Source organism: Cervus elaphus, chromosome 8 (assembly GCF_910594005.1).
Source record: "Cervus elaphus chromosome 8, mCerEla1.1, whole genome shotgun sequence".
NCBI classification, from domain to species: Eukaryota; Metazoa; Chordata; class Mammalia; order Artiodactyla; family Cervidae; genus Cervus; species Cervus elaphus.
In genome coordinates, this window is record NC_057822.1 from 2,750,745 (window position 1) to 2,777,182 (window position 26,438).

At 50.9% G+C, this 26,438-nt stretch overlaps 1 protein-coding gene across 8 annotated transcripts in view; it reads right to left on the reverse strand.

Moving 5' to 3' along the window:
* UBR4 (ubiquitin protein ligase E3 component n-recognin 4) overlaps positions 1 to 26,438 on the reverse strand; it is a 130,836-nt gene that overhangs the window by 63,075 nt on the left and 41,323 nt on the right. For 3 of the 8 annotated variants that reach the window (XM_043908973.1, XM_043908972.1, XM_043908979.1), the window contains exons 30-60: positions 25,976 to 26,077; positions 25,568 to 25,668; positions 25,136 to 25,334; positions 24,570 to 24,758; positions 24,097 to 24,160; positions 22,224 to 22,415; positions 21,607 to 21,677; positions 21,376 to 21,523; positions 20,717 to 20,944; positions 19,678 to 19,848; positions 17,840 to 18,022; positions 16,800 to 16,958; positions 16,309 to 16,461; positions 15,630 to 15,857; positions 14,855 to 15,012; positions 13,757 to 13,928; positions 13,313 to 13,514; positions 11,972 to 12,135; positions 11,328 to 11,544; positions 10,260 to 10,476; positions 9,463 to 9,495; positions 8,275 to 8,338; positions 7,720 to 7,854; positions 6,555 to 6,729; positions 5,772 to 5,855; positions 5,540 to 5,680; positions 4,642 to 4,763; positions 3,871 to 3,982; positions 1,997 to 2,127; positions 1,704 to 1,881; positions 1,167 to 1,271 (exon numbers count right to left, since the gene is read on the reverse strand). In XM_043908973.1, the coding sequence (XP_043764908.1) occupies positions 1,167 to 1,271; positions 1,704 to 1,881; positions 1,997 to 2,127; positions 3,871 to 3,982; positions 4,642 to 4,763; positions 5,540 to 5,680; positions 5,772 to 5,855; positions 6,555 to 6,729; positions 7,720 to 7,854; positions 8,275 to 8,338; positions 9,463 to 9,495; positions 10,260 to 10,476; positions 11,328 to 11,544; positions 11,972 to 12,135; positions 13,313 to 13,514; positions 13,757 to 13,928; positions 14,855 to 15,012; positions 15,630 to 15,857; positions 16,309 to 16,461; positions 16,800 to 16,958; positions 17,840 to 18,022; positions 19,678 to 19,848; positions 20,717 to 20,944; positions 21,376 to 21,523; positions 21,607 to 21,677; positions 22,224 to 22,415; positions 24,097 to 24,160; positions 24,570 to 24,758; positions 25,136 to 25,334; positions 25,568 to 25,668; positions 25,976 to 26,077 (4,598 nt within the window). The remainder of the gene's footprint in view (positions 1 to 1,166; positions 1,272 to 1,703; positions 1,882 to 1,996; positions 2,128 to 3,870; positions 3,983 to 4,641; positions 4,764 to 5,539; positions 5,681 to 5,771; positions 5,856 to 6,554; positions 6,730 to 7,719; positions 7,855 to 8,274; positions 8,339 to 9,462; positions 9,496 to 10,259; positions 10,477 to 11,327; positions 11,545 to 11,971; positions 12,136 to 13,312; positions 13,515 to 13,756; positions 13,929 to 14,854; positions 15,013 to 15,629; positions 15,858 to 16,308; positions 16,462 to 16,799; positions 16,959 to 17,839; positions 18,023 to 19,677; positions 19,849 to 20,716; positions 20,945 to 21,375; positions 21,524 to 21,606; positions 21,678 to 22,223; positions 22,416 to 24,096; positions 24,161 to 24,569; positions 24,759 to 25,135; positions 25,335 to 25,567; positions 25,669 to 25,975; positions 26,078 to 26,438) is intronic. The other 5 variants (XM_043908976.1, XM_043908974.1, XM_043908975.1 and 2 more) reach the window with 5 other exon arrangements.

Sequence of the window (26,438 nt, forward strand, 5' to 3'; positions counted from 1 at the left end):
CCTGCTGAGATCAGAAACTAGCCAGTACCATTCAAAAGCATAGATTCTGAATTTTCAGATTTGTTTTGTAATTAATTTACACTAATGCTAGGAAATCACTTATCATGAGCTCTTGAATCAACCCTGTTTGTTTGTTTTCTTAATCAGATGGTCCAGAGGGGAGTTCACTGGGAAATTTCAAACTTCCTCATCAGATGCTAATAATGAAGCAAGGAAATTCCCCAGAGACAGCCACAGCATCCAGGATCAGGGCGGAGCTGAGACAGGAGGAAAATGCTGGATGAGATACACGGGGGAGGAAAGCCAAGACGGCCACGGAGCACGGCGGACACGACCAGCACCGCACGGCAGCGAGCAAGCCTGACGCAACAGTGACTCAGGGGCCCGAGGGAAGCAGCAAGCCACGGCAGCGGGGAGAGGGGACAGCCAGTCTCCCTTTCTCAACTACGCAGGGTGAGACACCGACACAGGAAAGAGAGGAAACACACACACAGGCACACAGCAGTCTGGAGACTCTCAGTCAACCCTCAGACTACTCAGGGGTTGACTTTCCAGGAGACAGTCCAGATGCTCCAACCGCCTCTATTCCAGTCCAACTCTCCGCTCAGGATGTTGGTTTTTTAAAAATCAAATTAGGCAAGAGATTCAAAGTAAACACAAAATGAAGTCTGAAGATTTCCTATGCATTTGAATTGTCCGTAAAAACCCTACGCCCCAAGCTCAGATCCTTGGTGGTGACCCACGCTGACCTGAAGCGTTCACTCTGCTTCTTGCAACAGATGAACAGAAAGAAGTTAAAAGGTATGCGCTCTGTTTCCTATCTCCCTTTTGATCTTGTCTAAGATGTTAGATGTTAGAACTCTGGTGAAGAAGCCTGAAAGCAGTGATTTCAGCCCTAAAGCTGGTCAACCTGCAGGCTGCTCTCCTGGCCTTTGTGGGGGAATCAGCTGAAGCCAGGCAGCATGCAGAGTGGAGGGAAGCGGAGCCATAGCGTCTCTGCCAAGCTGCAGTGCTGGGCCTTCCGCGCCCGCGTTTCTAAAGCCAAGGCAGAAGCAGGAAGTCCAGAATGGCCTGTCAAAGCAGCTGCCCATGACACTCTCACAGCACTGGAGCGAGGCCCAAGGCTCCTGGGGCCCTGGGCCGCGCTCCTCGCTGTGGACAGTTACCTGATGCTGTGGTGTCAGAGAGGGTTCCTGCATCCAGAGAGGAAGAGCTGGGTGCTTGGCCGGACAGCCCCAGGCTCTGCAGGCCCAGGGCACTGCTGCTGCTGCCTGGGGGACAAGTGGGGAGTGAGCACGGCCTCCCCGCCAGGCCCCGCCCACGGCGCCGCCCCGCCGCCTGCCGCCCTCAGAGCTGAAACTCGCCAGCGTGTGGCCCACTCTGGCCTAGAGAAAGCTACTCAACAGCCACCAAGTCCGGTCACAGAGATGGTGGAAGGCTCCCTTCAGCTCAGGCAGGACACAGGCTGGAGGCCTCTACCCACCCCGGGAGGAGACAAACCGCCAGCACCACGAAAGCGGCCCCACACGGAGAAGCCGGCTCGGCCCGTCTCACTCTCCACCTGCGTCTCTGCACAGCTCTCACCCAGACCGCCCTCTCCCCAGGTCTGGGGGTAAGCTAAGCCAGCTGGTTATCAGTAACTGCCAGACCCTCTCTCCTGTGCAAGGCCAAGGGGCCGCTGTGTTCCTGGCACTGCCTTCTACCTTGCTGGTCCTGCTGCAGGCTCAGGGCAATGGCTAGTTCAACCATGGTCTCGTCATCTGCGTCAGGCGGGATGTCCAGCATGGGGGGGAAGCCCTCTGCGCCTGCCAGCAGGGCCTCCAGGGGAGAGGGGTTGCCATTGTTGACATTTTCCGCTGTCTCCAGGACCATCGACTCAGACTGCAGAGAGAGAGCTCCGTCAGTGTCCTGTGGTCACGGGAGCTTGTGGAAGCCCCCGAACGAGAGCTGGAGGAGTATGCCGAGGCTCCTCCTCCCCGCCTGCTGCCAGACTCACCACCATCTCAAAATCTCCGTGGTCCACCTCACTCTGCTCCTGGCTTTCCTGACGGATGTGACCACCATTCGGGATCCCCGATGGCTGCATTTTCTCATCCGCGTCGTCATCGTCATCATCATCCTTGTCTCCTGAGTCAGAGAAACCTCCGTCACCTGAAGGCGCTTGCTGGTCCCTCCCACAGTGCATGGGAAGACAGCTACAGAGCAAACAAAAGCCAAGACGAGCTGCCAGCCAGCACCCTGTGCCCCAAGGGTAAACCCCAGGGGCCATGTCTGGCCTTGCTCTCTTGCTTTTGGACCCGGCAGGATCTGGGAAGCAGGGGCTGGCGGTGACAGCTGGCCCCATTTAAGGTAAGTCTTTTCTGGCCGATGAAGGAAAACAACATCAAAAAACCTTGGATTCCATAAAGCAGAAAAATCTAAGACCAGCAGACCTCAAGAGCTCCCATCAACCCTCAAGAGACCAAATACTACAATTGAGATTGCTTATCTGCTACCAGTCATGATAGCTTGGAGTGTTATTTTCCTTTTTTTCTCCCCAGAAACAACTGGGTCTGTGAGATTTTCACACTACACAATTATTATGAGAAGAGCCAAATGAAATGTGAAACCACTGGATGAAACTGAGGACAGTACTACCCCAACCAGGTTCGGTGTGAAGGGGAAAGGCCTTCTGAAAGCGGGGAAGCCTAGGTTAGACCCATAATCAGAAGCAGAGGATGGAGACCGCGCCTTCTGCCTGACGGGCTGAAAACACATGTGGATGTGGCCTTAACTGGAAACAAACTATTTACCTAGTGGAGGGTCTCCTCAGAGAAAAGATGCACAAATCGCTGACTGACTAATCGAAGACTTAGACAAGGTGAATGACACTCAAGGAAGGTTATCTGAAGGGCGTGAAGCTGCATGAGCGCATCTAGACCTGCACGGGGCCACAAGCAGCCACAGCCACTAGCTACAAAGCGGCGGGTCCACAAGGAAAGGCTGTGTTGACGTACAGGGCACAAGCCAGGTGTCTAAAGCTCTTCCAGAAAGTTGTTTTAGGAACGGAAAATATTTTACTACTATTATTAATTTTTTAGATTAACTACATGTTAAAATAATACTGTTTATATACTGGATTATATTAGTAAATTCATGTCACACATTTCTTTTTACTCTTTATCAAGTGGCTAATAGAAAACCTTAAACTACCTATGTGACTTTCATTGGAGTTTTTACTACTGAGCCAAACCAAGTAACCAGAGTTACACAAGATACTAAGGCTACGATTCAGACAATTTTTAGAACTGCTTTTACTAAAATGATAAATGTTATGTCCTTAACTTGTATCCAAGTGTATCAAGAGGGAAATTTCTTATGAAATTTACCTTCAATCTCACTGGAGGTAAAACCATTGAGCATACTACCCATTAGGCAACAAAATGGACCCTGAATGCAAGAGCATTCAGGCCAGGAAATTTTTCAGTTCCTGAAAAACGGAGGGCTTTTTTAGTCACTGTGATTTTTGAACTGTTCTCATTTCATTTTCACTATGGCTTTTTAGAAGCTTTCAGCCAAATACAAGCGCTTCACTTAACTACCATACAGGACTCTGTGATGTAGATTTTATGTCCTTGGCTTGATTTTACTATTGTACCTTTATGTTTCCTTGGCTTCAGCTTTCCTTATTTCCTTCTCCTTATTCTACTTGCTATAAACTTTTTATACACCATCTTAAATTCTTTATGGAATAAGGCAGAGTGTACCAACGGACACATAAACAGAAGTCTCCAGGACCTCGGTCAACGTGAGCAGCATATCCTAACACTTCGTTTCCCTTCTCCCGCACCCACCACGCTCACACGCGCCTAAGCGCAGACCTCACATTACCCATTGGAGTGTTGCTTCGAGGGGAGGAGGGCAAAGTCACATGTCTCCGTCTGTTCCTTGGCCTGAGGACTCGAATTAGAGCTTGTTTACAAGAGAAGCTCACAGCAGGATCCTGAGATTGAAAAAAAAACCATCATTCTTAGGTTTTAACGTTATTTATGACACTGTCTATAAAACACTTTGCTTTCTTTGACCATCGCTTACACGCATGTGGAAAATCTGCCTACTCTCGCCTGCAACCTGCTGCATCAGGTCAGCAGCCAAGTCCACTCCCCGACCTGGCATAGAGAAGACCTATACACTGCATCCTGTATCTTAGTTCCTGGTAATAGACTGGCAGGTCACTTGTCCCTGAAGTCCCTTCAGCTCTCTACACACGGGTTTTGCCTTTTCATCAGAGGATCAGGCTCATCTTAACTCTGTGCTAAAATCAGTCCTTTCAACACTAGCTTCTGTGCTAGAGTCACTGAAAGCAGACCCTGATGGTATTCATCCAGGTACTCATTTAGTTAATACTTACATAGCACTAACTGTGAAACAACCACCAGCATATTCCTCAGCGACTGGACGAGAAAGACCAAGTCCACTCCCTTTTCCAACCTTTCTTTCCATGGAATGAGTAAGATGTTACAGGTTTTACTGATCTTCAAAATTCTTAATTCCCATTGCCTTCCCTTAAGTCTATTTTATTTCATTAGCTGGCAAACTTGTAAAAACATTTTGTCCAGACGTTAGGCTGGTAGGGATTATCGGGGTGGTGAGGAAACGTACGGGACACAAGAGCATCTGCATGTAGATCCTGGACGCTGTGTTGATGCAGTCCAGCTCACAGGTACAGTAGCCGTGGATGATGTCCACCAGAGCGTTGACGGTAGCTTCAATGTGAGTGAGGCCTAAAGGAGAGCGCATACAGAGAGAAACAAACAAAAACCACAAACACAGAATATAGGCCACCAGTACTATTTATGATTTGCTCCATTAATAGTCTCCTAAATCTCTCCAATTGCCCCAAAAGCTTTTCCAGATACCCTGCATCACAGAAATAAATAGGTCTAACTCTCTATAGATATCAAAATACAGAGCAGACAAGTGTGAAGAGCTGAGTGGAGTCCAAATGTTCCCAATGATCCCCAGAACTCAGGTGATAAAGACGCCCTGAACATGTGTTTGGGGTTTACTGCCCAAGCAAACACGAGTGAGCAGCAGAGGTCCTTCTATTTTCCAGACTGCTGTTCAGAGCTTACTCTTCCACCTAACCCTCAGATAGTGTGGAAAGTTAGACACTCGAGGCAGCAATAGCTTAGAAACTAAATAATTCTCTAGGATGATGTTTAACTTTTACCTTTTTAACTGGCTTTTAATCAAGCTTTCCAAGATTTTTTTAAACAATCATGAACACCACTAAGGAGGCACGTGCGCGCCCACACACACACAGACACACACGTCTTTATGTGAAGTATGCAACCCGACATGGAGAGATCAAGAAAGGCCCATCCCTCTGCTACACCGCAAATTCCTCCATCAGGAACACTGATCTCACAGACTTGTATTTCCTAAATATTCACTCTGGAAGAGATGGATGAGGAAGGCTCAAGGTGAAGAGTTCAATCTGTTCAAAGAAAGAACTTACATCAGGTTTCACTAGCAAATGTCCCTTTTAACATGATACCTGGCAGGCAGGCAGGCGCCAAGAAGGCATTCTTGGGTTTGGAGGCGTGCAGTTTCCAGAAGTGGTTCACCAGCTGCGTGATGAAACTACAGGAGTCTCCCTCCAACTGCTTCTGAGGTTCTCGCCCCTCATCTGCTCCTTCTAAGCAGGAGAAAAAAAAAATGATTAACGACGGTAAATTGAAGATGGAATTTAATTTGTTTTAAGGTTAACTCAGGTCAAGGAAGCTTGCCTGGGGAGGGAGTTTCAAGTGGGGCCCCAATCAATATGCCAACTATCCCTAGATTCCAGCAGGCACATCTAGGAAAAAAACAGTCTGGGAAAGGAATATCACAGAAAACAGTGTATGTTAGAATTAAGTAGAAGGGGGAGCATTCAGGATCTTACAGCAGAGTCAGAGATCTCAGGTCCAACTGTTCAACTTCTAAACTAGGGAAACATGTAAGATTTTCTAAAAAGATTCCTGGATTACAGTATTAGGGGAAGAACAGGATGACGACAACCTATGGGAGCATGTACATAACAGAACCGTAAAGGCATCGATAAGCTCTATTTGATGAAAGCCAAGCAGGTGCGGTACCCAGCCAGCATGAGGAGAGGAGGAAACGGCATCATGCGCTGAGAGAGAGGCTGCTGCTCATGTAAACAGAACTCTGGCGAGAGAGCAGCGAGGGAGCCAGAGCTATGACTGACGCTGTCACTTTAAAGCCGCAGGGCACGAGCTGGGCTTTCCCCTGAAGACTTCAAAGAGGCAGTGAGTCCAGAGACCGACTACATCTGGTGTCCAGAACACTAAGTAAACTCAAGAGTAATCCAAGGGGTAAGCACTGGAAAGAGTAATTATTAAAACGGTACAACTCTAATGTCAGAAGCCCTACAAGGTATAAAGACGAGAGTGAGATCCCTGTCTCAGAGCACCAAGTCCATCAGAGGCCAGAGAGAACTACGAGAAGATGGGAGAGTAGAGAAGACGAGCAGGCAGATTCGGGACCGCGGCCAGGCAGGCCAAGTTCACCTGCTTCCGTCTGGGGCAGCTTCGACTCCGTGAAGTGCACGAGGTTGTTAGGACGCATGACGGCGATGGAGCGTGCCGTGACCACCAGCCTCTGGAAGACCTCGGGGTCCAGATCCTTGCCTTCTCTGCTTGATGTGTTCAGACACTGCACAGCTTTGCTCAGCAAGGCCTGATCCTACAACAAAAGAATCACAGAGGGTGAACCAAAGACAAAGAAGGCCTGGGTACTAAAGCCCAGAGGAGAGGGGAGCTGGCAGATTGTCAGGCTGGCGACTTCCTCTCAACAGAACAGGTTAATCACCACCGACTACCTGAAACAAACCTTCAAGGCAGCCCAACACAGTTCTACTTCTTAAATACATAAAATGTTAAAGCCACTTAAAAATATTCACAAGCCATGAAATCAGTATCAAAGCCTGATTGGAAAACCAGAACCAGCCGATTCTCCAGAATAGCAACATCCCAGATCTCTTTCCTACAAAGTCATTTCTCTGCAGGGTCATACCAAAGCTATGTTTCCAAAACTGTCTTTCCTTGAGAGGTTCAGCAAGTTAAACTCACATTTCTCAATTCTCTGCATTGGAGGCAGAATAGCTAACCAAGGCATTTGGGTTGGTGGCTTCCCCCTCATGGATCTGAAATGCTGACACTCTTTTCTATTTACGAAACTGGCCAAACTTACTGCCTTTCGTTGCTACTTACTTTAATAGGTGAGACTCCCTCTCCCCAGACCTCCCCCGAGTCTCTTTCACCCACTCACCAAATTCTTCACATGCAAGTAAGTGCACCTCTCTGAGGCCTGTGCGGGCCTGGAGGAGTGAAGACACCAGCAGTCCTGACCTCCTGAGTGCCGTCCCTCTCCCGTCCTCCAGCGAGAAGCCCCCCTACTCAAATGGCCTTCCCCTCCCTTCCTTAAATCTTGTCAATTCTATTAAAGTAACAGGAGAAAAAAAAGAACGCAAACCAGGGGCCTGTTAGAGGCTTGTCCTCATTCTGAGTGACACTCATTTCTCAGGAAAAACATGAGGCTATGTGGGTCTAACCTCAACGCTCTCCTCTCCCCACCTGACTCCGTGACACCCCTGCTTGCGGTCCAAGAGGCCAACTTACTTGCTCTCCTGTCAGTCCCACCACGTCCACTTTGACGGAAGACGCCCCCGATTACCTTGTGGCTGTGGTAGGCTGAGCGGCTGGTGTGCAGGCTGGCCAGCAGGCTCTTGGACTGCTGCTGGACGCTGGCGGGGGCTGGCAGGGACAGCAGCAGCGTGGCCAGCTCCTGAGCTGCGGTCTTGTTTCTCTCCTGATGCAGAAGACAGCAGGGTTGCCACGAACCCACACAAGCCATGCAGGATGAGCTGCCCACACCCTGCCCTCCCCCTCCCCCTCTTCTAGCCTAACAGGACGAGGTTGGGCTCCACGGACCACAGGGAACAAGACAAAGAACTGCAGAAAACACAGCCCTCCCACACACAGGTACAGACATCGAGACCAAGATCAGGACTCCTGCCACAGTGCTCTTTAACCAGCACGCACCCTGTGTTACACACACTCCCACCATGGGTCCCCTGAAGTAGGACATAAAGCCTTAAGCTGAAGACTCCTCTGGATCACCCTTGCAAATCAAGATCATGCTATAAATGTACTTGAGCTGCAAGGCTTTGGGGCCTCTGACCTCCTGCCTCTTCAGAAAGCTCCCATGTGCTTTAAAAAAGTAACTTGCCTTCTCGATGATTGGGCCAACAGCAAAGCAGCTTTCCAGGGCTTCTAAAGAACTCACAACCAGCCTGGGGAGACAGAAAAGCTGGCTTGAGTACAAAAGCCCCCCTTCTCTCCGCCTGGTGCTCCAGCCTGCGCAGACTACAGTCCCGAGGCCCTTAGGGACAGGAGTGAGCGCCAAACACGAAATCAAAGCTCGCTAAGACCTGCCACAGACAGGCACCACGTGGGTCGCTCCCTGTGTCACAGGCCGGAAGGAGCCTGGCTCCTGCTTGCAGATCAACCTGAGGCCACGTTCATAATCTGCGACTCAAAGACAGGGCTTTTCTTCCTCAAAGAGGATAAGGGCACTTCCTTCTGCTGCCTGTGGCAGGGATCACGGAGACAGGCTTAACAGTCTTGATGCAATGGGACCCGAAGCTCAGGTGCCCCAAGATCAGTAGGCAAAGGGGATACACAAAGGGAAAGGTTCAAGCCATCTTCTTACACTGGGAGAGCTATGGTTACACTTGACTTACACCTCCAAGAAGGTGCACAAAAGCACTTCCTAGGAGTCGCCCAGTATGGGGAAGAGAACCAACTGGATTTTTAGGTTCACGCCAATTACCAACATTCAAAGGGTAGGCTGAAGCCCCTTTAGAAAACTGGGCAATGTTCTCTCAGGGAAGGATAAGAAGCCCAACCATCAAAGGGTACAGAGGGCCACACTCCCCAGGGATCCCTCGTGTGCGTTGAAGGCAGCACAGTAAAAAGACCAACGGCCTGAGGGCTGAAACTCTGGACAGACAGGGGAAAGTGCGGAGAAGGCAGCTGGTGAGAGAAAGGTCGAGGGGCAGAGGGCGGCAGTAGAGAGGGGCCTGGGGCATAAAACCTAGGAGGACAAAACAAGCTCCCTGGTGGCTGTTCCGACGACAGACCGTCTCCACTGACTCGGCGCCCCACCCCCCACCTCACCCCTGCAGAGCGGGGTGGGGGAAGGCAGGGGCGGCCGACACCAAGCACGCATGTCCAACCCCCCGCATTCTCCACGGGGACACAGGACAGCTCTGCAGCCATGCAACGATGGGGACAGAAAGAAGCGGCAGGACTCGCCCACAGAAGCGGAATCAACGCAAAGCCACGTACGTCATCAGTTACACGGCTCTCTAACACACACTCGCTCGTGCAAAGAAATGAAAGAGGGCATACTAACCGGTCCAGCTTGGTTAGGGACTCAGTTTCAGAACTTGGGGGAGAAGCAAAAGGAAAAAAAAAAGGAAAAAAATGTGAAGCTCAGAGAAACCTGGAAACACATCCTAAGCAAACAATATAAGAACAGAGTGGGAAGGGCGTGGGGAGACAGAGAAAAGGAGGGGCGGGGAGGCTGCTGGTGGGCGGCAGTGGTTCCAAGCCGGGCTGCTCTCACGCCTCCAATGTAAGAACTGCACATCTTACATCCTGAGCTGCTGGCTCTACGGCGGCAAACCGCAGCGCCCCAGCACGAAGAAGCCAAGCGCAGTGCTTAAGAAGGCTGCTGGGGGGAGCCCCAGGGGGCTCTGAACTCTGCTACAAGAAGCCTGGGACAGCCTCTTGGCAGCAGTGTTATTACCACAGGAAGTAACTGCTGCAGAGAAAGATGAGAAGATGATGAAATTGGAACGAAAGGGAAGACTTTTCCCTATAATTTCAGCAAGACTGGATCCTAATCTCTAAATCTGGCTCAAGCGTCTTCTGGTCAGCAGCCTCTGACTGCTCCCAAGGGCACCTGAGCAGTAAGAGAAGGGAAGGGACAGCAGCCCTGGGGCAGAGCCCTGGGAGTCAGCTGGCTCTGAGCACGCCGCCAAGCCCTGTCTGCTCATCAGGAGACCCTGCGTGCGGGGGTGCGGTGTGAAATCTTGAAAATCACAGGCCAGACCTGGGACACTTATGAGGGGCTCGGTCTCTCAAGATTCAGGCTCTGCTGGAAGAGTGGACGGGTGAGAACAAAGGGCTACCCGCCGGCGCCGGTACCTCTCCAGGACAGGCCCACTTGTGGTGGCAGGGGCCGCTGAGTCACTGTCTCCAGTGCCGTTGCTCTGGGTCAGGTTTGAAGGACAGATGTTGCTGACGGAGGCAGAAGGGAATTCTTCCGGAGGCTCATCGGGCCAGCCAAACTGCTCCTTAGTCTTGCCATAAATTTTCACAGCATCGATCATGGTGACGCCTGCTGGATCCACCGAGGCCCCAACTATGATAAGCAAGAGAAGCCGTTGGGAAGCACGCTCTCTAAGGGGCTCTAAAGAGTATCCCCTACAAAGCAAAGCCCAGACTGGTGTGGACAAGGTGGTGAGCCGCAACCATTTCAGTCACAGAGGAACTTTATCTCCTGAGACTTCAGCAGCACTTTCACCTGGTACAGATGCTGAACATATGCAGACACAGTTCCATGAACCAAAAGTCCATGAAGTCTCCTACTCAGACGAAGAGACCCCAAATACCAGTGCAGGGGTCCTCCGGAGCTATCAGAATACCATGTCTCCCAACTCCACCCCCAGGGATCTCTAAACACTCCTTTTGTTCAAAGCACAGATCATCCTCATTCGTACTAACAGCAACTGTTTCTGGAAGAAAGAGTATCAGACAGGTGGCCAGTAAATGGTAAGGAAAGTTGTCAACCTTATGGAAGGCCCAGGGATGTCTACTCTGAGGTTTTAAGGGCATTGCTAAACATTTCTCAGTGACATGTGCCCTGAGGCCCTCAACTGCACCTTCAGACAGCTTCGTGATGTCAGGTGCTAATCTCACCACCTCTCTGCCTAGACAGGAAGGCAGCCCAGCGGTGAGGTCACCCAAGCCTACAGAAGGGAGCCCTGAGGCAGCTGCCGCGTCTCTACCCCCCCATTCTCAAGTATATCCCTTTCCTGTCACGTTGCCTCCTTTATGTCCCAAATGAAGCTCAATATTTCCTGATGGCAGAGACCACAGAGCTATCAGGAGAGCAGAGGGACCCCAGAATCCTGGAGAGCCACAGAGAAGTGGCCCTGCAGTCAGAATTAATCATGAGATGGATACAATCTGTGCCAGGAGCCGGGGACTCACTGAAGAGGTTCAGCTTCTTATCAGCCTGCAGGGCTTCTTCTCTGGTGAACGGGAAGTCGAACCAGCGTGAGCGACTCAGGTTAAGCTGCATGGTTCTGCCGAAGATCTCAATGTACGATGGGGCCCGTTCAATTGCCTGGGTCCCAATCTGGATGCGCATGCCTGTCATCACCATGGTGCTGTTGTTGTTACTGATCTCAATGGTGAAGCCACCGGGCTGGAGGGGGGAGAGGCGCACGTCGTCAAATGAACACAAGCTCTTAAGGGCCAACTTCCAGTCCTCCCTGAGACGTGACACACGCACGATCCTACACAAGGCCTCTATCCTTCCGTTTCTCGGCAGTGACTTGCTTCCCAGGACGGGAAGCACAGGCGGGGAGCAGAGCCTTCCATCTCAGGCTCCTTTTCTCCCCGGCACTAACCACCTCCTGCCGCCCTGGGCACGGTAACCCTGCTGGTAACACAGGAGCAGGGGCCCTCCTGCGTGGAGCTGAGCGTATCTGTTTATTCTGGGGACCATGAGACTACAGTCAAGGGTTAGCAACCGTGAGCCTGCATCCCGACAGGAGGTGTGTCCTCACATCACACGTTCGCGAGCCCTGCTGCCCAGGGACTGAAGCCGGGGCCCCGCAGCCGGGCCTCACCTTGGTGTTGGCCACATACATGCCCGTGGAGTTCAGCCGGTGCTTTATCTGCTGTGCGTTGTAGACCTGCAGGAGGTCGTTCCCACCAAACTCCACGTCGGTCAGCTGCTGGTTGTGCTCAAAGAAGTCAATGGGGAAGGTCACCTGGCTGGAGGTGCGGGTTGCTGTGGAGGGCAGCCCCGGGGGCCAGAGAGCACCGTCATTAGCGCAGCCCCATCCTCTGCACCCGAGCTCACATGCGCACCCCAACCTTAGGCCAACTTGGGAGGACACGGTTGGCATCACTATGATGCCTACATGCGGTCAGCTGCCCAAGAGTCACCACCCCAAACCACAACACGACCCTGCAGGGCAAAGAGATCTGGTGTCAGGATCTGGAACACTCACTCACAACAGGCTCTCTCAGAGCTGGCTTAACTAAAATAAACAACAGGAACTATTTCTTTATAGAGGATGAGCTGCACAATTTTCTCAAATACAGGCTCTAGAACAGATTCCAGGGAGTGGGAAGAACGCTGTAATGATCTTTTTTTGCTCAGACCAAGTCACTCACTGCTAAACGCAAGCTTTCACTCCTGAAGGAGTCCTGCTTTACCACTCAGGCGCAGGACTCCCAGCTCAGCACCCAGGACGGCTTCCCCAAGGCACGCGTGCACGCTCAGTGTCTTCAGCCGTGCCTGACTCTTCGCGACCCCATGGACTCTGGCCTGCTAGGCTCTGTCCATGGGGCTTTTCTGGCAAGAATACTGGGGTAGGTCGCCATGCCCTCCCCTCCACAGGATCTTCTCAATCCAGGGACTGAACTCATGTCTCCTGCATTGCAGGTGGATTCTTAAGCTGAGCCATTAGGGAAGGCCTGGCTTCTACACTACTTGGTGAGAATAAACCAACTGAAGGATCTACTCCTCCGCCAGTTCCATCCTGCCCACCCCATCAGGCAAGCCACTTTCCCTAAACGGAGAGAAAACTATCTCAAACCAGATCCAAGAGAGCACTCTTTCCTGGGCACCTAGGAACTACTATCTGCAGAGAGCCAACAGATGTTTGCCATGCTCAGAAAAGGGGTAGCTGCAAGAACCTTGTCTCTGCTTCTAGGGAGCTAGCTAGCACAACCTCTACCTTTATAAGCCACACAAGCAAGACAGTCCCCATTTCTTTCTTTTGTCATGCCACAAGGCATTTGAGATCTTAGTTAGCTGACCAGAGACTGAACTCACACCCTCTGCACTGGAACTGCAGAATCTTAACCACTGAAGAGGGCCCAGTCCCCGTTTTTCATGGGTATCCATGGCCGTCTACTCCGAGCCCCCTCCCCGGGCAGGCCTCGGGGGCGGGACTTACTGATGGTGGCCGCCTTTCGCTTGCGGACGGGCTTCATAATGCTGATGACGCTGCTGGGCTGCAGGGAGGGCTGCAGCCAGTAGGAGGTGTTCTCCACGTTGGCCATGTAGATGCGCAGGCTGCCGTCCTCACACAGCAGGATCATCGTCGTCCGCTGCTGCTCGTTGCAGGCCGTGTGCCTGATGGCCACCATGTCCTGGATCTAGGAGGAGGGGAAGGGCCATGTTAGTTCCCACGTCTACGGAGCAGGGCCTACACAAAGAGGCAGAGAAGCCACTGGTCTCACGGTCAACGGGGCGGGGGGTGCAAAAGGCCGGCAAAGAAAAGACGTCTAGGAGGAGATTCTTCTATAGACTTTTGACAGAAGAGCTGGGAAAGTGACAGGATATACAAAAATAGGGCAGGTCACGGTCTACTCAAGCAATGGGGGAACGTGGCACTCACCTTTGCTTTGGCAGGAAGAGTCTTGATCTCCTGGATGAGAAAAGTGTCCGGTTTCACCATCACCACCAGGGGCACGCCTGTAGTCTGCTGGACACAACACAGCAGGCCAGGGTGGTTCATCACCTCAGACCACTGACAAAGGGCAGGAGACGCCTTACTGCCGCCGTTGGAACTGCAGACGACAAAGGTGGCCAGTCAGGGTGTCACTCACCATCTACCAGCTCTCTCGTGGACCTGAAGGACACCCTCACTACCTACTGAGTCTCAGAGAAATACACCCACCCGAGGACTCAAAATTACCCATCACTCAGTTTTCCTCTGAGCCACACGCACAGTCTCACACAACGCGCGCCCAGCGGGAGCCCTGTTTCAGGCTCTCCCTGTCTGAGGGATCGGGGTCCCTACGTGCCTAAGGCTATCAACTGCACAGGCCCACGTAGGAGTCAAAGGCTAACAACCCGTTCTCCTTTTAAGAATTTCCAAGCACGTCAAGCTCTGTATGAATGGTAACCATTTTATTTCACCCCAAACCAGCTGATTCACAGACAGAGGGCAGAGAGAAAGTGTTGTAATGGCTTTTCAGTGGCAGAAAAGGAAGAGGGAAAGAAACCTTAAACTTTTTCTGCCTCCTCCTTAAATAAAACACCCCCCTACCTCACATACCCCTATCTTCTGGAAGCCTGATGGCAGCCCCCGCCTCCCCAAACTCCCACCATGCCCCATATGTTGACATCATGTTCTATTTACTGATCAACAGCCCCCGCCCCCAACCAGGAGGGAAACTTCAAGGGCATCTTAGCAGCAGGAATGTCTAGGAGAAAGAAACTGACATTCCCTTCTGAAAACTCTCATTAAATTAAAACCACATTTGCTACCTTGACTGTAGCTTTTCCTTCTGAGGGACAGTGGCCCCCCCCAAACCACCTCTAACAGCCTGGGAGGACAAACCATGCAGACCGGCCAACCTACCAACACCGGATGCTGCCTAGTTTAGAGGTACCAGGCAGGGAAGGGAGAGTCCCCGGGAGGGGAGGGGGCGGAACTCCCCTGTTGAACACGGGGTGCTGCGGAAGTTCAAGGTTAAGTGCCCAGCCCCACCTTTTGATGTTGATGGAGAAGAGCTGCAGCACCTCCAGAGTCGTCCTGCTGACGGTGGCTGCAAACGACCTGCCTTGACAGTAGCTGAAGAAGAGCATCTGCAGCACGTGTGAGTAATAGACGGACACACCGCCGCCCGCCACCTGGCTGTTACTGTCCTGTCGCGACAGAGACAACAGCACATTAGGTTCTCAGCCGCCTGGGGCACCGGCTGCCACTCTGGCTGGCCACTCATCTTATGTATTCATTCTTTAATGTACACGGGTGCTTTTATTTCTGGCTGCACTGGGTCCTCGATGATGCACCAGGCTTTCCCTAACTCGGCGCAGGCGGGCTGCTCTCTGGCTACAGTGCGAGGGCCTCACCGCAGGGTCTTCTGTCGCCGCAGGGCACAGGCTCGAGACGCGCGGGCCTCCGTGGTGGCGGCAGCAGGCTCCGTACTGCAGCTTGTGGGCGTGGCTGCCCCATGGCATGTGGACTCTTTCCAGACAGGGATCAAACCCATGCCCCCCTGCAGGTGGATTCTCAACTACTAGCCCACCAGGGAAGTCTCTGCTCATTCATTTTACACCATGATTAGGGGCTCTCATTCTCTAAGCATCAGATCTCGGTGGTAAATCTTAAAAATACCATGAGAATAAAAGAACTTCAAGTTTAATCCTTTAGAACTAGAGCTTTGCTGTCATGTAAAAAGTTAAAAGAAAAGAGAAACAATGAAACAGCCACTGGGCTGATGAACCCCGGCCCAGAAGGAAGCAGCACCGTGCGCTCTAACCTTCAGCTCCTCGTGGTTGACTTCCAGTACGTTGGTGACGTAGAAGGGTCCTTGCTGGGCACTGCTGGCCTCCTCCATGAGCTGTGTATAGATGTACCCCGCTGAGGACATTATAACAATGATGTTCTTCCCCTCCTCGTTGAAGAGGAAGGTAACATCTCTTATCTTTGAGCTGGGCAGGAGAAAGTAGAAGGTTGGACTCAAGGCATCAACCGATAGGTCATAAATCTGCAGAAGAGAAGAAAGATCAAATAAGGGAGGTCTAGCTCAGCCCCAGGCCCAAACTCTCCCGGTGCATCCAGGAAGCGGCAGTGGTGAGGAAGGGCACTCTTCCACTCAGCACACACCCGTCAGGGCCGGGCGCTGAGCACACAAAGATAAACAAGGCCTCTTCCCACTCTCTCGTAAGGAATGGCAGAGGAGAGGCCCAGCAGCTAAGTCCACGCCAAGAATAGCGACTGAGAGCGGCGCAGTGGCACAGGGGGGCTGCACCGGAATCAGTTACCTGTTACCTGTGCGTGGACGGCCCCTGCTCAGCAACAGGGCAAGAGGTAGCAAGATGTGAGGACTTTCTATTTTTAACTTCTTAAAGAAGTTAGCAGACGTAATGGAGACCAGGCATTCTGAATTTAAAAGCAAAACCACTGTAGGGCCAGACCATCAGAGAGCTGTACTATACCTTGACAAAGTCTGCGGTGACGATCGCTAGCTCAGTCTGTGAGCCGGGTAACCACACGGCTTTGATGATGAAGTTCCCCGTGGCCAACTGGGGGTGCAAAACCAAGTGGTCCGAGACAGAGCCTGAGCTGCTGAAGGTGAGCACGTGGCAGTCCTGGACACGGGCGAAGGGACAGGCGGTTAAGGGGGTCTGGGGATTAAGGGGGCCCACTCACTTCAGAGGTCAACGCTGCCTGTTCCTCCCCGGCATTCGCCGCCTCCAGACAGTACTCAGACTGTCGAGTGACACGGTCAGGAGTCAAGAACACACAGAGCTTATTTCCAATACAAGAGAAATCTGGAAGACGTGGAAGAAATTCAAAGACTTCTTTCGTCTTCCCAATGGCTTTTAATTTCCAATCTCAACAATGAGTAAAAGAAGGTGGAGCTAAGAACAGTAGAAAAGGTCACAGTGACCTATAGTTCAAGAGAACCAAACTGGCTCAGGATTACCTTAAGCCCACAGACGGCCAGGTAGTCCTCCTTGCAAGGATTCCCCGTGAGGCTGAGCACAGTGAAGGGCACCGGGGCAGAGGCCAGGCGGGTCAGAGTCAGCTTCCTTTTGCTGGAGTCTGCTTGCTTCAGCAGCGCTGAGAGCTGGAGGACAGTGATCTGCAGGAACAAGTACCAATGTATCCCCAGCCCCCTTCCCCTCAGGGGACAGCAGCAACAAGAGCTCCCTCACTGATCTTCACTCCAGAGCAGAGCTACTGCTCTGGAGGCTGTTTTTGTGAGCAAGTCTCTTCAAAAACCCAAGACCAGTACCAGTGTCTATATTCTCTGGCTTAAAGAATGGAATGTCTTTCACTTCTTCTTTCTCGAGGTGACAAAAGAAACCAGCTTCATATAATCTGCTCATAAAATATTGAACAATTCCCGCACACTACTGTCCCTTCTCATTTTTCTATGAAAACGTTTCTGGAAATGTGTTAGGGCCACTTTTATCTCTAGTCTCTTCTTCACTTAATGTAAAGAGGGGACAAACGAAGCAGCCAGGAAACAGAGGCTGAGTTAGGACTCCTCAAAAATAAAGATAAAACCTCTCCTCTAGCTCCTCCTGTTCCATAGAACTCCATAAACTTCCTTGGGTCTCCAAGAGGGCTGGGAGGGCAGGGAAGACCTGAATAAGGGCCACTGCGCCCTCCTGGGAGACTCCCCTCTCTCCACTGTGTCTTCCAGAGGGGCTAACCTGAGGAAGACTGCAAGCCACACTGTCCTAGGAAGCCTCGGTCGTCACCCTCACCTGGGGTTTGAATCACAGAGTGGGAAGTACTAGTCAGCCTCTGTCCCAGGCATCCTGGTGCTAAGTGTGGTAACGTAACTCAGGGTTCCAGCAGAAGAGCTTGCTGAGCTCTGTCCCTGAAGCCTTGCTAGAATTCAGAAAAACAGACGTTTTCCTAGTGGGCCAATCTGGGTGTTGTCCCCTATGTGTTCTGCTCAGCACCTAAGACAAACATGACCTCAACTGAGAGGGAGGGGACTGGAGGACCCACCTTGCCTTTCTCGTGGCTGACAGCCAAATGCTGGCGGCGCCCGTGAGGGGAGGAGAGCACACACATAGCCACCCTCCTGAGCACGTGGGCACTAATCAGCTGTCGAATGGTCTGACCCTGGTCTCCGCTGTAATTCATCCGAACATTCTCAAAGGCACCTTCCTGGGAGCCTAACGTGGGAACCTGGCAAAGACGGACGCAGAGAGAGTAGGCAGTAATAAGGCAAAATAGATCAAGTGGATTCATACATACACTATTCATGTGACTGAAATACTGTACAATTTAGTTACTCAAGAGCAAAGGTTTCCAATCTCTAATCCATGGACAGTCAATTCATCAAAATTACTGTCAGTCCAATAAGAACAATGAGGTAAATGCTGCATACAACTAAATTAACATAAGTAGTGATTTTTTTTTTAAGTGTTAAAAAGCACCCCCATCTTTCTTTTTAGGCCATGCCACACAGCTTGTGGGATCTTGGTTCCCCAACCAGGGATCGAACCCGGGCCCTCAGCAGTGAAAGCACTAAATCCTAACCACTGGACCACCGCAGAATTCCCAAAATGCCCTTTTAAAAAATAAAATGATAATGATGATAGTGTTTTTTTTCATTGATTTACCCCAATAAAATTAAAAGTCAGCAACCTTATGGATCACCAACACCATCCCAATATTTTTCTAGCTTCATCGTTAACATCTGCAAGTCTAAAACCACTGATCTAAAACTGTGACTGATTTTTAGGGGAGGGAGGTTGGCCATTGCAGGATCTTAGTTCCCTGACCAGGGATTAAACGAAGGCCCCCTGCAGTGGAAGCACAGAGTCCGAATGACTGGAGCCCTAGGGAATTCCCAACAGTGACTTATTTTCAATAAAACGTCAGAATACCTGTGTCTGTCTCTGTGTGCACTACCACGTGATCATGCTTCCCTCAGAAGCAGGCACCCTGTGCGATCTATTCGTGTGCCTCACTCATTTTTATGCTACCCTTCCACAAGTGCCAGGAGTTTCCTTTCTCCTTTTCTTTAACTCTGGCTGCTCTGGATCTTCTCTGCCACGTACAGGCTTTCTCCAGTTGTGGTGAACAGGGGCTACTTCTCGTTGCAGTGCTCAGGTTTCTCACTGCAGTGGCTTCTGCTTTGGACCATGGACTCTGGCTTGCAGGCTACGGTAATCGTAGCACACGGGCTTAGCTGCTCCCACATGGGGAATCTCAGTTCCTGGACTAGGGATCAAAGCCATGTTCCCTGCCTTGGCAGGCAGGTTCTTAACCTCTGGCCCACCAAAGAAGTCCTACTATTTTATTTTACACAGCTGCTCAAGAAGCCAAGCAGACCACTCCAGGAGTCCTACAGTCAGTGCTGGGCAGCACGGGTACAGTGGACAACTTAGAACTTAGCAGCCACATCACAGCAAGAACTAAAGGAAGACTATGTAAAAGGCTCTAAGCCAAAGAGGACAGCATTACTTCTGCATGCAATGTGAACCCTGGGGGAGAAGATACAATAAGGTGGTCTTCTATTTTACATACAGAAGACATTCCTAGCTATTAAAATCGCCCCCAAATGTCACTCCTCACAGACAGGGGTTCACATATTTACGTGAACTGAAAAGGAGACTTACTCGCTGTTGGTCCATGTGCCCTCCGATCCCCTTTGTTAGAAGACACACCTCACGTGATGATTTTCACACTGGGTGTCACAGGTTCTTACAGTCTAGGTTCTGAACGCCCATGGGTGACTTTCTAAGGATGCATCTCAGAGCATTAAGAGCCCTCTGGGTTCCCAGTGGATGTGCTGGCTCCCACATGCCCCTTGCCCCCTGACCCTGACCACTCACCATCAGCTGGTCTGTCATCTCGACCGCCTTGTCCACTGTGTGCAGCTCCCGGAGGGCCTGCTGGGCCCGGCTGCTACTCCCCACCGCGGACGCCTGCTGGAAGTTGGTCTGAATGGCATCCATGAGGAAATTGAGCATGTCTAACACGAGAGGAGCGAAGGAGAAATTGGCCTGAGAAAAATCCAAATACACAAGTGAAAAAAAAAAAAAAGAAAAAAAAACAGATCACACTCATCATCATCATCTTGCCAATAATGACCTACAGAACCCAGGACCCAGCTTCCTCACTTCAAGTAGGTGTTTCAGCCCTCACTTCACTCTGTCCGAGCACTGGATTTGATTCCAGTCAGCATGCGACTGGGTCCCTAAGCCAGGGGCCCCATGCTGATACCTACTGCTCCCACACACCCACCGCGCACAGTGAGGCATCTAGAGCACGTCCAGTCATGCGCCACTTGGGAGACCGAGATGACGACCACCCAACCACCACCCACCGCTTTCTGTGTTCTGTGCTGCAGATGAGGGGACCACATCAAGAAAGGGTGCCCTGGAGCATCACACAACTAAAATCCCCCTTCACACAAACCCCCCAAACACTCCTCAGTCACAGACTCCCTACGAAGCAGTGATCGACAATACACACAACTCCTACTCCCATGATGGAAATAAGTAACCTTGGAGGACAAAATAACCACTGGTGGAGTGGGAAGGACAGCCATGTACCAGGCTCTGCACTCTGCCCTCCTGTGCTGTGGGCAGCCAGAGCCCACTGGCTCTGCAGCTCCCCCCGCACCCCTATCCCCACCAAAGCCCACCCCGTTCTACAGCTCCCCCCACCAGGGCCCGCCCCGTTCCGCAGCTCCCCCCACCAGGGCCCACCCCGTTCCGAAGCTCCCCCCACCAGGGCCCGCCCCGTTCCGCAGCTCCCCCCACCAGGGCCCGCCCCGTTCCGCAGCTCCCCCCACCAGGGCCCGCCCCGTTCCGCAGCTCCCCCCACCAGGGCCCACCCCGTTCCGCAGCTCCTCCCACCAGGGCCCACCTGGTTCTGCAGCTCCTCCCGGCAGCCCTCCACAGTGCGGCACAGGCTGCTCTTCTTGGGCTTCTCTTCGTCAGCAACCTTTCCATCGCTGATGGTGACCTTGGCCTTGTCCGCCGGGGAGGTGCTGGTGTGGCGCACGAGACTCTCTGAAACCCTAGGTTCACTCTGAAACGCTGATTCCTTCATGGTGGAGCTGATGCCACTGCTGGGAGTTCGCTTCACCAAAGCCTAGGGACAGGAAATGTCAGAGGCTCCCAGTGTCCTGCCACAAGCACATATGAAATACTGCCTAAGATCTCAGAGAAAAAATCTGACTCAAAGGGGAGACTGGCTAACCATTTAAAGAATATCCAAAAGACTGAGTTCTAATCTTCGCGGTATTCACCTAATAGCTAACACTTTACCCACTCATAACGACAAATCTTAAACTGGGGTGGGGGTAGGGTCTTTCAAAAAACTGCAAGATCTCTAAGGACACTGCAAGCTCTGCTATTCTAAGCGAAGTACTGAGGCCATGACTGTACAACTGATCACTGACAGAGTCAGAACCCAGACCCAGGACACCACGAAGGTGACGTGGGGAGTTCCCAGTTTGGCTTACACATCTGTATCACTAACAAGTCACCCTCGAGAGCCAAGAGAAGGTTCTGGTCTCTCACCAAACAGCTGCCGTCTTCCTTGGCTCCACAGTCGCAGAAGAAGGAGCCGTATTTGGCGTAGGAGATCTCATGGTCCTTGTGGCAGACCTTGGCACACACCGTGCACACGCCCACCCCGTCGACCATCTTGCAGGTGTGGCAGTGGTACCTGCACAGCATGAGAGGCAGGCGGTGAGGCCACAGGCCCGGAGCCCAGCCTGGACGCCCCGCCTGGGAGGAAACGGCGCTCACCAGTGCTGGTTCATGAACTCTTTCTGAGTGATGGTGAAAGTGCAGAGCTTATTGCAGAGGGAATCTTCATCCTTCAAAGATAACAAGTCTTTTAAATCAGAAATACATCCTTCCACACAGGCACCCACAAAAACACACTCTATAGAAAATAAACCACTGACTTCATAAATGACTGGCAGAAACCTATTTCAGTTGGAGAGAGCTCGCAGGCTATAAATGTGATGTAATTTCAGATGAGACATTAAGGTTTGGTGACTAAGAAAAAAAATAAACCTTATGCTTTCTCTACAATGCAGCTCACACCATCCCCCTGAAAAACTCATCTCTGAAACTCCATTTTGGATGCAAAAAACCAGTTGAAACTGCAGGACAAGTGCCTCTAGATTGAAGAAGGCCCAGGCTTATTTAGGGGTCCTTCCTCTAGGAGATTAGAGTCCTACAACTTGTTCTGCAGGCCCGGAAAATCAGCCTGGCATTCGTCATGAAAGCTATGAATAAGCAACAAGGACTGGGAAGAGTCCTGAAGCTCACAGGGGCCAAAAAAGAAGGTCAAAGGCTTGTTAACGTGAGCTCTGCAAGTGCCGGTCAGCTGTGACCGTGGTGGTCACTTCACTTACTGAATCCTCGGCCTGGGAGTCTTCCTCCTCCACTGCCAGCTCCTCCACCCAGTCAGAGTCCACCTCGATCGCCCGCTCTTCCCCGTCCACGGAGAGGTGACTCGGGCCCTGACCGTTACTCTGGCTCAGGGCGTTGGTGACGTCAGCCAAGTAAGACATGACGTGGCAGGTGCACTCTAGGACTGTCACGTGCTGTAAAAGAAGACCGCCACACCTTTTCTCACGCTTTTTCCAATAAAGCTCAAGATCAAAGCAACAGCACAAAATGCAAAGAAGAAAAATAGCACGTTTTAATTCTCTATTTCCTTAGCTCTCTGCACTACAACAGCAAGTAGCTGGTCAATAAACTGCACTGGGACTTCCCTGGGGGGCCAGTGGTTAGGATTCAGCACTTCCAAGACAAGGGATGCAGGTGTGACCTCTGGTCAGGGAACGAAGAGCCCATATGGTGCATGGCGTGACCAAAAAACTTAAAAACTTTAAAAATTAAAAATAAAAGAAACTGCACTGAATCAGTACGATTCATCCCTTCTTCAGCACAAAGACGACTCTTTAAAAATCATAAAACAGGGCTTCCCTGGTGGCTCAGTGGTAAAGAATCCACCTGCCAATGCAGCAGACATGGGTTTGATCCCTGATCCTGGAAGATCCCACATGCTATGGAGCAATTAAGCTCGTGGGCCACAACTACTGAGCCTGTGCTCTAGAGCTGGGGAGCTGCAGTTCCTGAAGCCCTCGCGCCATGGAGCCCAGGTTCCACAACAAGAGAGGCCACCAGTACTAGAGAGCAGTCCCTGCTTGCTTTAACTCGAGAAAGCCCAGGCAGCAACAAGGGCCCAGCACAGTATATATTTTATATATATTTTATACATATATAAAAATCTCATAAAATGAAGCACAACGTAAACCAGGAAAACAAAGCTGAAACAGACACAAAAGTCACTCCAGAGAAAACCAGCCTGGTACAGAGAACAGTGAGGTGGTGCAGAGGCGGGGGAAGGAGGCTGGTTCAGTGAAGTGGCTGATGTGCCTCAAAAGACACAACCTTCCATCGGTAAAATAAGGAAGTCATGGAGATGAAATGTCAAGCACGGTGACTAGAGCTAATGTTAATGTATGCACATCTGAAAGCTGCCAAAGAGTAGGTCTTAAAAGTCCTCATTACAAGAAAAAAAACTTAACTATGTATGGTGATGGATTTTAATTAGACTTACTGTGACCATTTTGCCATATATACAAATATCAAATCACTATGTTGTAAGCCTGAAACTAATATTCTATGTCAACTACACCTCAAGAAAAAAATAAAAAGATTATATTAAAGTGTGAGTAAGCTCTCACTGGCTTTTTTCTGTCATAATCCTTTTTTTTTAACCATTAGTGAAAAATATTTAAATCAGCCACAATGACAGGCTGACAGGTTGGGTGGAGGGAGAAAATGCTTGAATGCAACATTTCTGCCAGTTGCCACCCTTTCTCTCGGCACAGTGGCCTGAACCTTCAGATAATGTAAATAATTCTGGCATCTGGACGGAGGTGAGGAGGTAAACTGTAACCCGTGTTTAACACTCAGAGCACACAGTTCCAATGCAGGAGCAGTGGACAATTTTCCAGAGAACACCACTATCTAAAAAAGGCAGGAACTCACTGTTTTAAGAAGGATTCTGTTGTATGTTTGTCTAGCAGAACACTTCCTTCAGATCACTGGCTGCCCCCGAGAAGAGGCCTAAAGGCATGCACTTGGCGATGACACTGAGGTTCCAGGCCTCCGCTGTGCAGGGGAGCCAGGGCCGAAACCCCGGGCAGGGGCACCCGCCCCACGGCCACAGGCAGGACCCGCAGCCCGGCCGCCCGCACACCTCACGCGCCCTACCTTCCCGTGCATCACGCTGGCGTTCATTTTCTCAACCACGTTCTTCTGTGACAGGTACTTCTTGCTGCCAAACAAAAAAGGGGATGGGGGACACAAAATCACCCACCGAACCAAAGAAAGGAAGCTTTTTTCCGTGTATCCTGCATCGATTTGTAGACAATGTGAACTAAAGGCATTCTTTGGAAATTATGTGGGTCATCAGCGACTGGGGGTTCTGTTCCTATCAGGGATAGTTGGTACACCTTCCCAAGACTTCTCCTAGGAATAATGAACAAGAAACCCTACTAATAAAAGAGTAGAGATTAAGTGAACTGATTAAATCTATAGTGAATAATCCCCAATAAAAAGACAGAGCTTCCTTCAAGTTTCTTTTATACTCACTCTGAGCTATAAAAAAATGGCCTGCAATTAATTATCCCCCTTAAGAGCAATGGTGTAACGTACAGATGCGATCCTCCACTTCATCCCCTTACCATCTACTCAGCCAGTCCACAGCAGCATTATGAAGCTGAAGATGGCCAGCACCTTGACCTGCGCCAGCCAGGGTAGCCATGACAACCATGAGTTCAGGGAAACCGGTCCCATCACCGTTGGCCAGCATCTCTGTTGCCATGGGGATCAAGGTGCCCAAAAGCACAGCACACACACCTTCCCCAACTTGACTGGTAGAGAAGAAACATCACACTGGTAAGTATTCAGTAGGAATCAGAAGTATTAAATTTGTAAGAATTAAGAATTTCTAAGAGGTGTTTAAAATTAAACATTAAATGCATGATCATACACACTAAGCCAAGTTGTGCACTTGGGCTACGAGACCATAAAACATTCACATGAGTTACAACTGACAGGCGAAGCCACTGCAAAAGTTCTTCCAGGAGAAAAATCAAGGATGTATGCTAGATTGCTTGAGTCTCTTGAGAGGGAGCTGTGGGATCACTGAAAATGCCTCAGGACTGAGGCTGAAGGAGACACAGCTGCAAACGCTCTCACCCTGTTGCTGGGGCTGTCAGAGCACGTGATACAAACACAGGCGCTCTACCTGTTTTCCCGAACAATGTAGGTGGTCAGCAACTGCAGCAGCTGCCTGTTCTCCTGGATCACGTCCAGCTGATCGGAATCTTTGGGGGGCGACGCAGTCATGCGGGTGAGCCAGGCCTGGAGACGCGCAGGCTCCACGCAAGCCAGCTGGGCCAGGGAGCCGCAGAGATGCAGGAGGCTAGGGTTAGGGCTCTTCTCAGCTGGGGACAGACCAAGAGGCGACGATCAGTGAAGGAGGGCAGGGGAAGGGAAGAGGCCCAGACCGTGAGCCAGGGAAAGGGGAAAGGCTCCACTTCCTTCCAAACTTTCTCTGAGGAATTCTCTCCACTTGTTAGCATTTTCCTGCTATAGTTACACTCGGGGAGAAGATAGGCACAGCCATTAGCTGGACATCAAAGTTCCCCTAAGAAGATTATTAAAAGCTGTCACTCACTCAGCTGGAAGAGTTTGGTGAAGAATTTCAAAACTCGGTTACAGAATTTAGCAGAAAGGTTCTCATTGGCGGTTGCCATCATGATCTGCACAAGTTCTCCACTGAAAGGCAGGAGAGGAAAAAATGGAAGAATCATGTTAAGCTGTCAAACAAACAGCATCCTTTCCTATTTCTTCACAGTCTCATTCCCTCTAGGAGAACTGGTCACCTGTGAGTCAACAATACTGGTGAGTCAAAAACAAGCCCCTTCACCAATAACCTCAAGGCGCCAGCAGTTAACCAGTCCTCCAGGAAGTACAAACATCTAAGCAGGCTTTTGTATTTCCTGAGAGAACAGCCAGGTCAACACAGTCCTTGCTTCTGCAAGGCATTCGAAACCCTCACTGAGGAGAACACAGCATAGCTCACCTGTCAGAGAAAAATTCCTCCATAGCTTTACGAGCCTGGCTGCTTTCCAGTTGCTTTTCCAAATACTGGAGACATTCTTCTAAGATGGATTCATCAAGTCCACTGAAAATCCGAAATAAAAATTATACACAAGGGCTGTTTCGATGTTCTAATACTCACCTTTAAAAACTCAGAAGTCTATGGCTTTCCCTGGTAGCTCGGCGATAAAGAACCCACCTGCCGACGCAGGGGACATGGGTTCGATCCCTGGTCCGGGAAGACCCCACACGCCATGGGACAAGCCCACGCGTCACAACCACTGAGTTTGTGCTCTGGAGCCGGGAGGGCGACTCCTCAGCCCGCAAGCCACAAGCACCGAAGCCGGAGCGCCCTGGATCCTGTGCCGCGACAGGAGAAGCCACCACAAGGAGAAGCCCACGCACCACAAGCAGACAGCAGCCCCCACTCCCTGCAGCCAGAAAGT